General features: G+C 48.2%; 1 protein-coding gene across 1 annotated transcript in view; it reads right to left on the reverse strand.

Moving 5' to 3' along the window:
- LOC138528108 (ecto-ADP-ribosyltransferase 5-like) overlaps positions 1 to 10824 on the reverse strand; it is a 60211-nt gene extending 49387 nt beyond the window's left edge. Inside the window, exon 1 of the mRNA XM_069639561.1 lies at positions 10732 to 10824. Coding sequence (XP_069495662.1) covers positions 10732 to 10803 — 72 coding nt within the window. The 5' untranslated portion in view covers positions 10804 to 10824. The remainder of the gene's footprint in view (positions 1 to 10731) is intronic.
- Between the last annotated feature and the right edge of the window lie 1684 nt (positions 10825 to 12508).

A 12508-nucleotide genomic window follows, 5' to 3' on the forward strand; every position in this document is an offset into this window, starting at 1 on the left:
ATACCACATGTGCAAAGGCCAGTACAGTGAAGCTTAAGCTTCTTGAGTTTAAGGCTTCACTGTACTGCAAAAAGTAAAGGTCAGATTCAAAAATAAAAGCTAAAAGTTTGGGGTTCCATTAAGATGGAAGGAAAGGTGCAGTAAAGAGAATCCTTCCTAACAGTATTCCATGCCTCTGGCCCCTCAAAAAAAAGGAGTTGCTCTCCTGGTGTCTAACAGGTTGCAGTGTACACCAAAGGCGCAACGCAAAGACCCTACTTGATGATCAAGGGGGAGATTGGGGGAGCCATGGTTACAGTGGTTTTCTTCTATTGCCCAAATGAGGCCCAAGACCAATATTGGGAAGGGGTTAGAAACAAAATAATGTCATTTGCCGAGGGTGCCCTAATTGTAGGTGGTAATTTTAATATGGTCTTGCACCCCGAGAGTGATAGGAAGAGCAAGGGTCTCTACTCCGACACCATGGCGCAACGGCGGGTAGCCGCCCATTTCCGGGGGGTTCATGATGAACTTGGGCTGTCGGACACTCATACGAGAGGGCAGGGGCGAGACCCTTTATTCACATATTTCTCTAAGGTCCATACTGTGGTCAGATCATGACCTAGTGAGGGTCCGAATAGGTGTGCCCCCGAAACCCCAAGATAAAGCGAGTTGGTCATGCAATGATTCGTTGCTACGGGACAAATTGCTAGCCCATACACTGCTCTCAGCGATAAATAAATACTTTGAAATTAATGACAATGAGGACGTTCAAGGCTACGATAAGGAGAGTTCTTATTGGAATGGGAGCAAGGAGAAAGAGGGAAAGGGTGTACGAAGAGAAGCTCCTTAGAGAGAAAATTGAGGCCATCCAGCCGGGGGATAAACTGAAGTCCCATATGTTCCCAGTTAGATGGGCGGAACTGCAGGAACACAAAGCAAAATTATAGGCCTTCTTGGTTGGCCAAACAGAAAGAAAGCTGGCCTTCTTGAAACAGTACATGGAAAAAGGGGAAAAGGCCGACAAGATCCTGGCATGGAGGATGATGGAGCTGAGGAACAGTCGTATAGTAGATGTGTTTTGTTCTACTAAGGGGACGAGGCTTCTTGAGGATTGCCAGATAGCGGAGGAATTCCAACAGTTTTGCAAGGTACTTTACACCTTAGAATATGAGGGAGATGGGGCCGATGCTGACCGCTTCCTGGACTCTCTCCAGATCCCGTGCCTCCCGACGGAAAAGGCTGAACCCCTGGAAGCGCCCATTAAAGCTCAGTAAGTGACAGATACCATTAGTGGTATGAAAGGGGGCACCACTCCTGGGGACAATGGTTTTATGGTGTCGTTTTATAAGACATTTTGCTCCACCCTGGCCCCGTTCATGGTCAAGCTATTTAATCCGGCCCTTGAAACGGGCTCCCTTCCTCAGTCTATGCTAGGGGCCCTAATTGTAGTTATACCCAAAGAGGGGAAGGACCCTGCTCAGTGTCAATCTTATAGACCCATCTCCCTATTGAATACTGATGTTAAAATGTTGGCGAAACTCTTGGCCAATAGGTTGGCCGAGCAGCTATCCTTGCTGGTTCCTGGGGATCAAGTAGGGTTTATTGCGGGCAGACAAGTAGCTGACAACATAAGGAAGACCTTAAACTTAATGTATGAAGCCAGACGCAGAGGGCTAGTGGGCGCACCTGGTGTCTATAGATTCAGAAAAGGCTTTTGACCGGGTCAAATGGCAGTACATGGGCAAAGTCTTGCAAAGGATGGGGCTAGGAGAGAAATTTAGAGGGTGGATCGTAACACTATACAACGGCCCAACTGCAAGAGTGGCAGTCAACGGCACAGTCTCTTCCCCCCTGCAGCTCACTAGAGGGACGAGGCAGGGTTGGACGAGGCAGGGTTGTCCCATCTCCCCCCTGTTGTATGCCCTGGCTATGGAGCCCTTGGCTATCGCCATTAGATTGGACCAGGGTATTGAGGGAATCCAATGTGGGGAACAAGACTTTAAACTGTCGTTATTCGCTGATGACATTCTCTGCTACTTGACTAATCTACCGGAATCCCTCCCGAGACTCCTGAACCAGGTATAAACTTTTGGCGGATTCTCTGGCTTGAAGATAAACCTTTCCAAGTCCAGTGTGATGCCCATGGGAGGAGGCGACAGGGAAACCATTGGTAGCAAGACAATAGGTGGAATGACAATCGAGGGCAAGTCCTCCCCGTACTTGGGAATTCACCTCCCCAGTGATTTGTATAAGTTGTTTGATCTCAACTACACGCCAATCCTTGAGAGAATAAAATCAGATCTATTACGCTGGGGCCTGCTTACCCTCTACTGGTTTGGCCGAATAGTGTCGGTAAAAATGAACATCCTCCCCCGTGTTTTGTATTTATTTACAGCTCTCTCCACCCCCCCTACCAGATTCTTTTTTTTTCGGGACACTGCCGGCATTGGTGCAACAGTTTATTTGGAAACGGAAAAGGCTTAGAGTTAAATATGCAACCTTGACTCTCCCTAGAGACCTTGGGGGTTTTGGCCTCCCAGACCTTAAACCATATTACAAGACAGCACAGCTCTGGGTAATGATGGAACACTTGAGGGAGTATATGGGTACCTATTGGACATACATAGAGGACACATATACTTACCCCAAGAAAGTAAGAGATCTCTTGTGGTCATCGCCCAAAGAGCTCCCCCCCCATAGCAGAACTCACCTCACATTGGCGATGCTCTGGGAGTTGTGAAAGCGTAATAAGGCAAATGGACCCCTTTTATCCTGGTCTTCGTCCCTGAGATTGTTCCCCCCCAACCCCGAACCTGGGTGACAAGGGTTTTCGTAACATGCAGCAATGGTCAGTACCTGCTGATCTGGAGAGGGCAGGAGCCCTTTCCCATCCTGCACCTGGATCCTGCCACGCGACGCTGACCTTGCCACGAGGAGCTGCTGTAACGCACGCACCCACAGCAAACATTGGATCCACATCTTCCTCAGGTGAGCACTGATGTGCCCTGACCCCACTTCACCCAAATACCCCATTTGGCTGAGCATTTGCTCCCGTGCTGAATGAATACACGTTGTTTCTTGCCATTTCGGAGTTGCCTGCACCCAGGATGGCGCCCGAACCCGTTGCTAAGTAACGCTCGTGCATATTAATGATGCACATCCGCCGGTAGGCGGAAGCTGGCCGCTTGTTGCAAAGGCCCGCGTTTGATAAGGCACTGTTCTGCGCTGACTTTGCCTCAGTACCTGCTGATCTGGAGAGGGCAGGAGCCCTTTCCCATCCTGCACCTGGATCCTGCCACGCGACGCTGACCTTGCCACGAGGAGCTGCTGTAACGCACGCACCCACAGCAAACATTGGATCCACATCTGCCTCAGGTGAGCACTGATGTGCCCTGACCCCACTTCACCCAAATACCCCATTTGGCTGAGCATTTGCTCTCGTGCTGAATGAATACAAGTTGTTTCTTGCCATTTCGGAGTTGCCTGCACCCAAGATGGCGCCCGAACGCGTTGCTAAGCAACGCTCGTGCATATTAATGATGCACATCCGCCGGTAGGCGGAAGCCGGCCGCTTGTTGCAAAGGCCTGCGTTTGATAAGGCCCTGTTCTGCGCCTGTTATGCGCCGGATTGCGCAATTGCAATCATCATAAGGTACACTTCTTCTACACCTGTGCCTGCACCTGCCTGGGACCCCTATTCACACAGAACTCGAGGTGATCTCACCACCCCTCATTTGACTTGCTATCCACTGGAGGGCAAATGCAATCCACACCCAGCCACCCACCCAAACCCACCTATCCGCTTTGGGACAACCCATTCTCATGACTCTACTAGCCCCCATACTGCCGCCCAAATAGAGCCTGTCACCCGCACTGCATTTTATTCCCATATTGCCGGGATCTTGTTGTCCACACTGCTTTGAACCTACTGTGCCGCGATTTTGCTGCCCTATCGTATGAGCTCACTGCCTTACCTGTGAATCCTGCATTTAGGTGAAGCCTTTTGGTCTACTGTACCTGTTTGCACATGCCACGCCAGCCTTCCCTGTGAATCCTGCATTTAGGTGAACCACCTTGGTCTACTGTTAGCCTTACCTGTGAATCCTGCATTTAGGTGAACCACTTTGGTCTATTGTTAGCCTTACCTGTGAATTTTGCATTTAGGTGAACCCTTTGGTATACTGTACCTGTTTGCACATGCCACGCTAGCCTTACCTATGAATCCTGCATTTAGGTGAACCACTTTGGTCTACTGTTAGCCTTACCTGTAAATTTTGCATTTAGGTGAACCCTTTTGGTCTACTGTACCTGTTTGCATATGCCACGCTAGCCTCACCTGTGAATCCTGCATTTAGGTGAACCACCTTGGTCTACTGTTAGCCTTATCTGTGAATCCTGCACTTAGGTGAACCCTTTTGGTCTACTGTACCTGTTTGCACATGCCACGCCAGCCTTACCTGTGAACTTGCATTTAGGTGAACCCTTTTGGTCTACTGTACCTGTTTGCACATGCCACGCTAGCCTCACCTGTGAATCCTGCATTTAGGTGAACCCTTTTGGTCTACTGTACCTGTTTGCACATGCTACGCTAGCCTTACCTGTGAATTTTGCATTTAGGTGAACCTTTTTGGTCTACTGTACCTGTCTGCACATGTCACGTTAGCCTTTTCTGTACACATTTCTCGCCTCTAGCCCCAGTGTATTTACTGCCTCACTGCATTTTAGTCGGTGCCACCCGTATCTATAGACCATGATCTTCTGGCTCGCCCTAATCATGTTCCCATTCTGCTTAATACAGGACAACGTACCGTGTAGCAACAACAGCTACATAGCCCTCCAGGACGGCCTAGCTAAACTAGGGTGCCCCAGACACCACCCCATCCCATGCCCCACTCCGTTCCTACCCTCCGCATCCCCCTTCCCCTCCACTAACCACCCTCCCACCTCCACCACCACTGCCATCCATGGCCCACCTGCCAACAGCCACCCCAGCCCCATTGCTAAATCTAACCAAACTAAACTGACCACCAAACCCCCCGCCCGCTTTAAGCCGCCCGTCCCAACCACCCCATCCCTTACCCCCAACCTCACAGCACGCAATGATAGATTAGGCTCCAGGCTCCCCACCACAACTTCCACTCCCAGCTCCAAACCTTACACCAAAACTAACACAAAGCACATCGCCTCGAACAAGCCCACACCTCCCCCTCTAAAAGGCGCCCTACTCAACGTCAGATCCTTGGCTGCCCACCCCACAGAAATTGCAGACATTATCCTTACCAACGACCTCGACTTTCTAGCCCTAACAGAAACCTGGCTTCATGAGGCGTCCGGACCCCATTTATCGCTAGCCATCCCAGACAAATACTCTATCCTCAGAGCGGACAGACCAAACGCCAGAGGTGGAGGTGTAGCGATCATTTCCAAATCTGCCCTAGGCCTTAGACTAACCGACACAGTCGCTCTCACATCCTGTGAGCTAATCACAGCCAAGCTACAAACTTCCCCCACAACCACGATCACCATCCACCTTATATATAGACCCCCAGGCCCCCCTGGGACCTTTGAAGAAGACATCACCTCCCTCATCACCGAAAACTCCAAACCATCAGCACAAATCATGATCCTCGGAGACTTCAATCTTGGCTACCAAAACCCAAACGATGCACATGCTGCATCCCTAGCCAATGTCCTAACCGATCATGGTCTTATTCAACTCGTTACACTCCCCACCCACCTAAAAGGTAGAACCCTCGATTGGGTAGCAACTCACAACTGCAATACAACTTGCAAAGACCCCCAACCTCTGGCATGGACCGATCACCACATGATCCCCCTTAAGGTCAACACCAATCAGGCACTGCCCAATAAGCACCCCATGGCACCAGCATGTCCCACCATGAATAAACGCAACATTACTGCTGAAGCCCTACTACCACTGGTCTTACCCACCCTTAATGCTCTCCCCGCCAACGCTGACCTAAACCTGTTGATCGACACCTTCAATAATTCCATGGCTAAGGCAATGGACACTGTTGCCCCTTTAAAAATACGCAAAGTTAAACCTAAAGCTCATTTGAACTCGTGGTTCACCCCTGAGCTCAAAACACTCAGGAAAGAGAAAGCTAAGGCTCATCACACCTGGAAGACCAACCCCACCGCGGTAAACAAATCCAACCTCACTAACTTATCCTCAAGCTACAAAAGTGAGATAATCCAAACCAAAAAAGATGCTTACAACACCAGGATCACTCAGGCGGCAGGATCCTCCACTAAAGAATTATTCAAAATTCTGAAGGAACTAGAAAACCCTATTTCACCTCCAGAAACCGGCCTAAAAGACAAATCCTGGTGCACCGACATCCAGAACGCCCTCAACAACAAAACTTTAGGACTCCAAACTAAAATTGAAGACAAACGGCAACAACTCTTCAACAATAAGGTCACCAACCTTAGCCTACCCACACCCAACAACACTAGCGCAGGCTTCTCGTTTAAGAAAGTCACCATCCCGGAAGTTCAAAAAATCATCACCACCCTAAAACCCCTCTAACTGCAAAGGAGACAGCTGTCCGGCTCAGTTCATAAAAGATGCAGCCGGGGAGCTCTCCCCCTTCATTACCAAACTCATCAACCTATCCTTCACCAATAACTCTATCCCCAGCAACTTAAAACAATCGTGGGTTCTCCCACTCCTGAAAAAACAATCCCTCGACCCCGGCCATACCCACCAACTACAGACCCATTACCACAGTCCCCTTCCTACTGAAAATCCTGGACAGAGTTGCCTACATCCAAATTCAGGAATACCTGGAATCCAACCAACTGCTAGGAATACGTCAATCCGGCTTCAGACCTCAACACGGAACTGAAACCGCCCTTGTTGATCTCAAAAGCCAGATTGATGAAATTAAAGACAAAGGCAATACCGCAATCCTACTCCAACTAGACCTCTCAGCGGCTTTTGACCTGGTCAGCCACGAAGTCCGCTGTAATCACCTTGCCACCGCAGCCCACTTCTCCCCCTCCGCCATCACATGGATACAATCCTTCCTGGCAAACAGAACCATGCAAGTCTTTTCCACCACAGCTGCAGCAGACCCCATCCCCATCACATGCGGGGTCCCACAAGGATCCTGTGTATCCCCCACTTTGTACAACATATTTAAAAAGCCTCTATTTGACCAACTGGACCGTTTGGGTGTCACCTACACAAACTACGCAGATGACACCCAGATACTCCTCACCATCACAGGTAATTACCAAGCAGACTCCGCCCGGATCAACAAAATATTCTCCATCATTCAGGCATGGATGGCCTTGCATGGTCTCTGCCTGAATGAGGAGTAGACAGAGCTCCTCATCGTCGGCTCCCCCAACACTCTAACTAAACTCGACCCTAGCTATAACAACATCACTATAGACGGCCACGCCATTCCCATAGCCAAAAGCGTAAAAACCCTTGGTTTCTATCTAGATGCCAACACCAACCTTAGCAAACACACCAATATGACTGCCTCAGCTGCTGCCTATACTGGCAAGCTCATTAGGGCCAGCAGACCTTTCCTATCACCCAACAGCTGCCTCACCCTTGCCAGGGCCCTAATACAATCAAAACTCGATTACTGTAACAGCCTGTACCTAGGTGCTAATCAATCCGTACTCAACAAGTTGCAGGTAATACAAAACAACGCCTTGCGCGCAGCCCTCAACATTCCCAGACATGAGCACATCACCGCTACTAGGAAAGCCTGCAAATGGCTATCAATACGCCAAAAAATTGATCTAAAAACCATTTGCCTCACGTACAAATCCCTCAATCACCTAGCACCACCTTACCTTGCTAATAAATTCACCCTGAAACCAGCCACCAGATCCACCAGATCCTCCAACACTCTGCTTATCAGTGCCCAGGTTCCACCTAAAAAGAGCTGGAGGGGTAAGCTTCACAGTGCTTGCCCCCCAACTCTGGAACTCCCTACCGCTTAACATCAAAATGATCGAATCCTTCCAGGTCTTTAGGAAGCAGGTCATCAGCTGGCTTCTAAACAAAGAATAACGCCATTAACACCAGACCCGTGCGGTATCTGTATTTATATTGAAAACTGCATATTGTACGCATTTGCTCTTGTTTACTGTTCACTGTATAGATATATGCTTATATTATAAACTTGTACGAAGTATGCAAAACTAAGATACTTCACAACGCTGTAACCAAATTCTTAAGCGCCCTTCTACCTCTGGGTTTGGAGCGCCATACAAATAAAATAAACAAACAAACAAACAAACAAATGGGTCTGGAGAGCTGCTCAGCTGTTTAAGGGTCATAGCTTCATTGAGTATGAGACATTAGCGTAGGCTATGGGGGCTAACCCTTTGTCAGTCTTTAAATACCTTCGCCTGAAGTGCATCCTGATGGACCCCAAGTGGTGCAAGGAGTTCTCCCGTGCCCTCACCCCCTTAGAGAAAATTGTCGCTGAGTCCGCCAAAAGGAAGGGAGCACTGACGAGAATTTACAGAGTGTTGGTCACGGCAGATCTGAAGGGGAGACAGAATTTTAAACATTTCTGGGAGGAAAAGGTGGGCATGGAGATAGAGGAAGAAACCCGGGGTACAGTCTTTAAAGTATTGCTTGCTGGTTCGCTGTATACGGCAGCGATGGAACATAACTTTAAAATCCTACATGCCTGGCATTTTCCCCGGCTAAGCTATCTAAGATGTTTGCAAGAGTCTCTCTGCTCTGCCCAAGGGAATGTGTCCAACGGGGAACATGGTACCATATGTGCTGGGAGTGCTCGTCCATCCAAGTTTACTGGGCTGAACTCTTGAGCTGGATCAAGGACATGGCCGGTGTCTCCCCGAATCTGCACCCCATGGAATTGTTGCTTGGTGTCCCTTCCCCTGACTCTGACACATCTACCTTCCCGAGAATTGTTGAAGCCATGCTAAGGGCCACAGCGGTAGCTCTGGCTCAGAATTGGAAACACGTGACCACTCAGACCAAAAAGGAATGACTCACTAAACTGTGGGGTATTTTTACGTATGAAAAATTGTCAGTGATGGTTAACGATAAGATGGACAGTTCTTTGTTTGAGTGGAGTCTTGTACCATTAAAAGAAGGTTGTTATGGCCTAAATCTTTAATACCTGGTTAGCTCTAGTGTTGTGTTGCAGCCCTCGAGGTCAAAGGGGTCAGTGGTAATATATAGGCTCTGTATGTAGAACCCTCCTTGCCAGTTAAGGCTAAAGGTTTGGACTCAGTTCTGTTCAAAAGTATGATCCCACCAGATGGTTGGGCTTGGTAGCTTTAGTGCGGGAGGAGGGAAAAGAGGGGCTGGGCATAAAAAGGTTGGTGATAATTGGTGTTTTTGTTTGAAATATAATGAATTGTTTGATGAAAAATGTTCAAAAAAATCAAAGTGGCAAAAAAGTACTTACAATAGCTTTCAATTCGTTCGGCATTCAAAAGTACTTGTTTCAGGTTCCCGGAGCACCCCGGTATAAGTGCTTCACTTTTTTTAACTCACCGGTTGCACATGGCAGCTCACTTCTGCTTTCTCCCCGTTCGGCTTTCAGGCTTCCACGAGCTTTGCTTCCCTCGTGGAAGCCACAGAGAGAACTGCTTGCGCTGCTGCTTTCCTGCAGCGACTGGGGTTCCTGGTCATATGACAGCTCCTGCTGTGCACACCAGATAAGGAAGGCAGCAGGACCTCCAGACCCTCTCGTGACCAACCTCAGCCTCCATTTCTCCTACTTGACACGGCTCCCAGCTCTGGTGCCTCCAACTTCCTTCTTTCCAGCCCGTTCCCCTTCGCGCTGTGTGGCAAGGATTTTCATATCCATTAGAATTGTTAATTGACCTCACGTGTGGGTCATGAAGTCCAATTGCCTGACCCTTGCGGAATCCATTCGTTGAACGTGCCTGGTTGTTCCACCTGTACACCTCCATAGCTCTCTTCTTCATCTCAGTACCAGAGTGGTGTTTGGGGATATCTGAATTAATAAAGGAAGTCTGTATAAGTCTGTGTTGTCTCCTCCTCGTCTTGATACCTAACTGATGTGTGTCTGTATTAACAAAATAAAGGGCTGATATATGTTTGTCTCACCCAAATGAGGATGTGTCTTCCTAGTTGGTCTCTTACTCGTCACAGTGTGGAGGGGTTGTTTCTGGGGGACATTTTGGAGGGAAGAAAAGGGAAGGGGCCCACAGTAGCCCACAAAGGCCCGAGGAATAGACGGTTCATTCTGAAAAGTTAATGGGGGATACCATGTCTCACCTAAGTACGTCTTGTCTCCACTCCCCAAGATACCTCCACCCATGTGACCCTCCCTAGCATATCCACCCCCAAGGTCAGGATCAAAAATCAATGGCCTTTTCCTGGCCACCTGAGAGGAGGATACACAGGGAAAAGAAGTTCCTCACATGGCCTCATAATGAGAATTTGAAGCTAAGTACTGCTCCTAAATGCTCCAGTGCCTGATAAACAGCCCTTACTTCTCTCATGTCCTTCTCATGTCCTTCACCTGAGTTTTCAGGCTTTAAAGAACCATGATAGCCAACATATTCTGATTATAAGGCTCTATTACATGTCAAACCATGGGCTAAGATTAAGAATGCTTCTAACAGGATTTCCAAATGGAATCTCCCACATGTTTGTTATTGATATATTACACAGCAAACGAACAATGTACAACTTCCATTCATTGACCAGGATTTTCATAAGATTTTACTGCAAAGGGTATATTCTACCTTAGGGAATTCCACAAAGACGAGGGCTGAGAGAGCTGCACAAACAATCGCCATAGAATCTGCCGACATCATCAGATTTCCTTGTCAACCTGCAAAACAGTTCAAGTGATCAGTACCATGAAAACAGATGGATGGAGCTGATGATGATATAATTAATGTGCATAACAATGCCTTTAGTACTGCCAATCACTGAAGCTGACTTTGAGACCTGGAAGTCTGTATCAGGAAAAATGAGTAGAGGCCGGCTGAGGCTCGTATCCCCCACTGTTTTTATGGTAAGGATTTTACCGCTAAGGCTCGGGAGGGCCAGGGTAGTGTTCCACTTGGGGGGTTACCTAGAGATAGATTGGTGATTCTTGTCTGGATGTTTTGGACAGGATCTCCTTAATATGGAAATAAAAGCTGCTATCATATCCATAAATGGCTGCTCCAGTTCAAAGAAACCAGCTAGAGGCTGGTTAAACCAAATAGCCAATTTTTAGCAAGGGCTAATTCCTGACAGGCCGCTCTGTTCGAACTAAGGCCTATCAGGAATTGGCGCTCGTGCTTTTTTTTTAAAGGACGGGGGTAGGCAGAAAGAGTTTGATAGAACCAAAAAGAGGTATGGGATGGGGATAGGTGGTGATGATGGAGTTTTGTGTGGGGGGCACAATGGACTGGTAAGATAGAGGTGGGAGATCGGGGACTGCAGAGGTGTCCCCCATACAACAGCATGGTGGGGGTGTTTGAGACTCTGATGGGCAAGGTCTGTAGGGGTGTCCCCTGCACAAGAGAAGGGAAAGGGACAGGGGAACTGAATAAAAACATCTGCCGCACCAAAACCAGACCTGGGTCTGTAAAATGTACTGCAGGCAAATTTCATGGAACTACTTAAACGCTTGTTAAACACAACTATTATTACTTTACATTAATACTTTTCTCATGTAATTACATGATGTGGGGAAGAGTATGGCCAGACATGGGGAAATTGGCAGGCCTGGACTCAGTAAGCTGTTACCGATGTGATTTGAGGCTTAATGGTCTTAATCTCTGCCACGGGAATACGCTCATTTGAGATGATGAGAGGGAGGAAGGAACTACAAGAGTGTCGCCTCCCTGGCTAGATAGGGCGACAGAGACTGATTTTGTAGTGTTAGCATTAACCTTTTGTGAGGATTTTCAGGAAAAGTTGCTCCTAAGTAGCATGGACCTTTAGCAGTGTGGCACATTTGCCTTTTAGTTTGATACTAACGCCTTTGCAATAAGTAACTGGCAGGCATGTGTAAACATATTGTTAGGTTAGACTAGAACATCCAGTTCTGAGAAATAGTAAAACTCTTACATGTTCTCATTTGGAGTTGTCCGAAAATACTGAGATGAGGAGAACTAGAGCAATGAAGATTGCCAACACCGAGAAGTAAGAGGCGCGCTCTATTTGCTGGAGGCATTTGATAGGATGGGGGGGGAAGGGAAAAAGTGGGGGCGAGGGGGCAGTGCAGTACATTGGATAACAGTAAAATAAATAAACACAATAAATAAAAGTGCAGCCAGCTGGTGGCAAGTGCAAGGGTAAGTGCAGACATCAAGTGTCAAGTGCTGGTATGGGGCTGTAGGGATACAGAAACAGTCTAGTGCAAGGGTTGCCAGGGGGGCACTGCAGGTGTGCAACTGGCAGGGAAGGGCCTGAGCCCGAGATCAGAGGGTAGCCAGGTAACGAGTGCAGTTTCAGTTTCAGCCAGGAGATCAGCAGGGGAGAGGAGGAAGGGAAAGTAGAAGCAAAGAGGAAGGTCTTGAAGTG

The sequence above is a fragment of the Ambystoma mexicanum genome, chromosome 7q (assembly GCF_040938575.1).
Source record: "Ambystoma mexicanum isolate Mex_15411 chromosome 7q, UKY_AmexF1_1, whole genome shotgun sequence".
NCBI lineage: Eukaryota > Metazoa > Chordata > Amphibia > Caudata > Ambystomatidae > Ambystoma > Ambystoma mexicanum.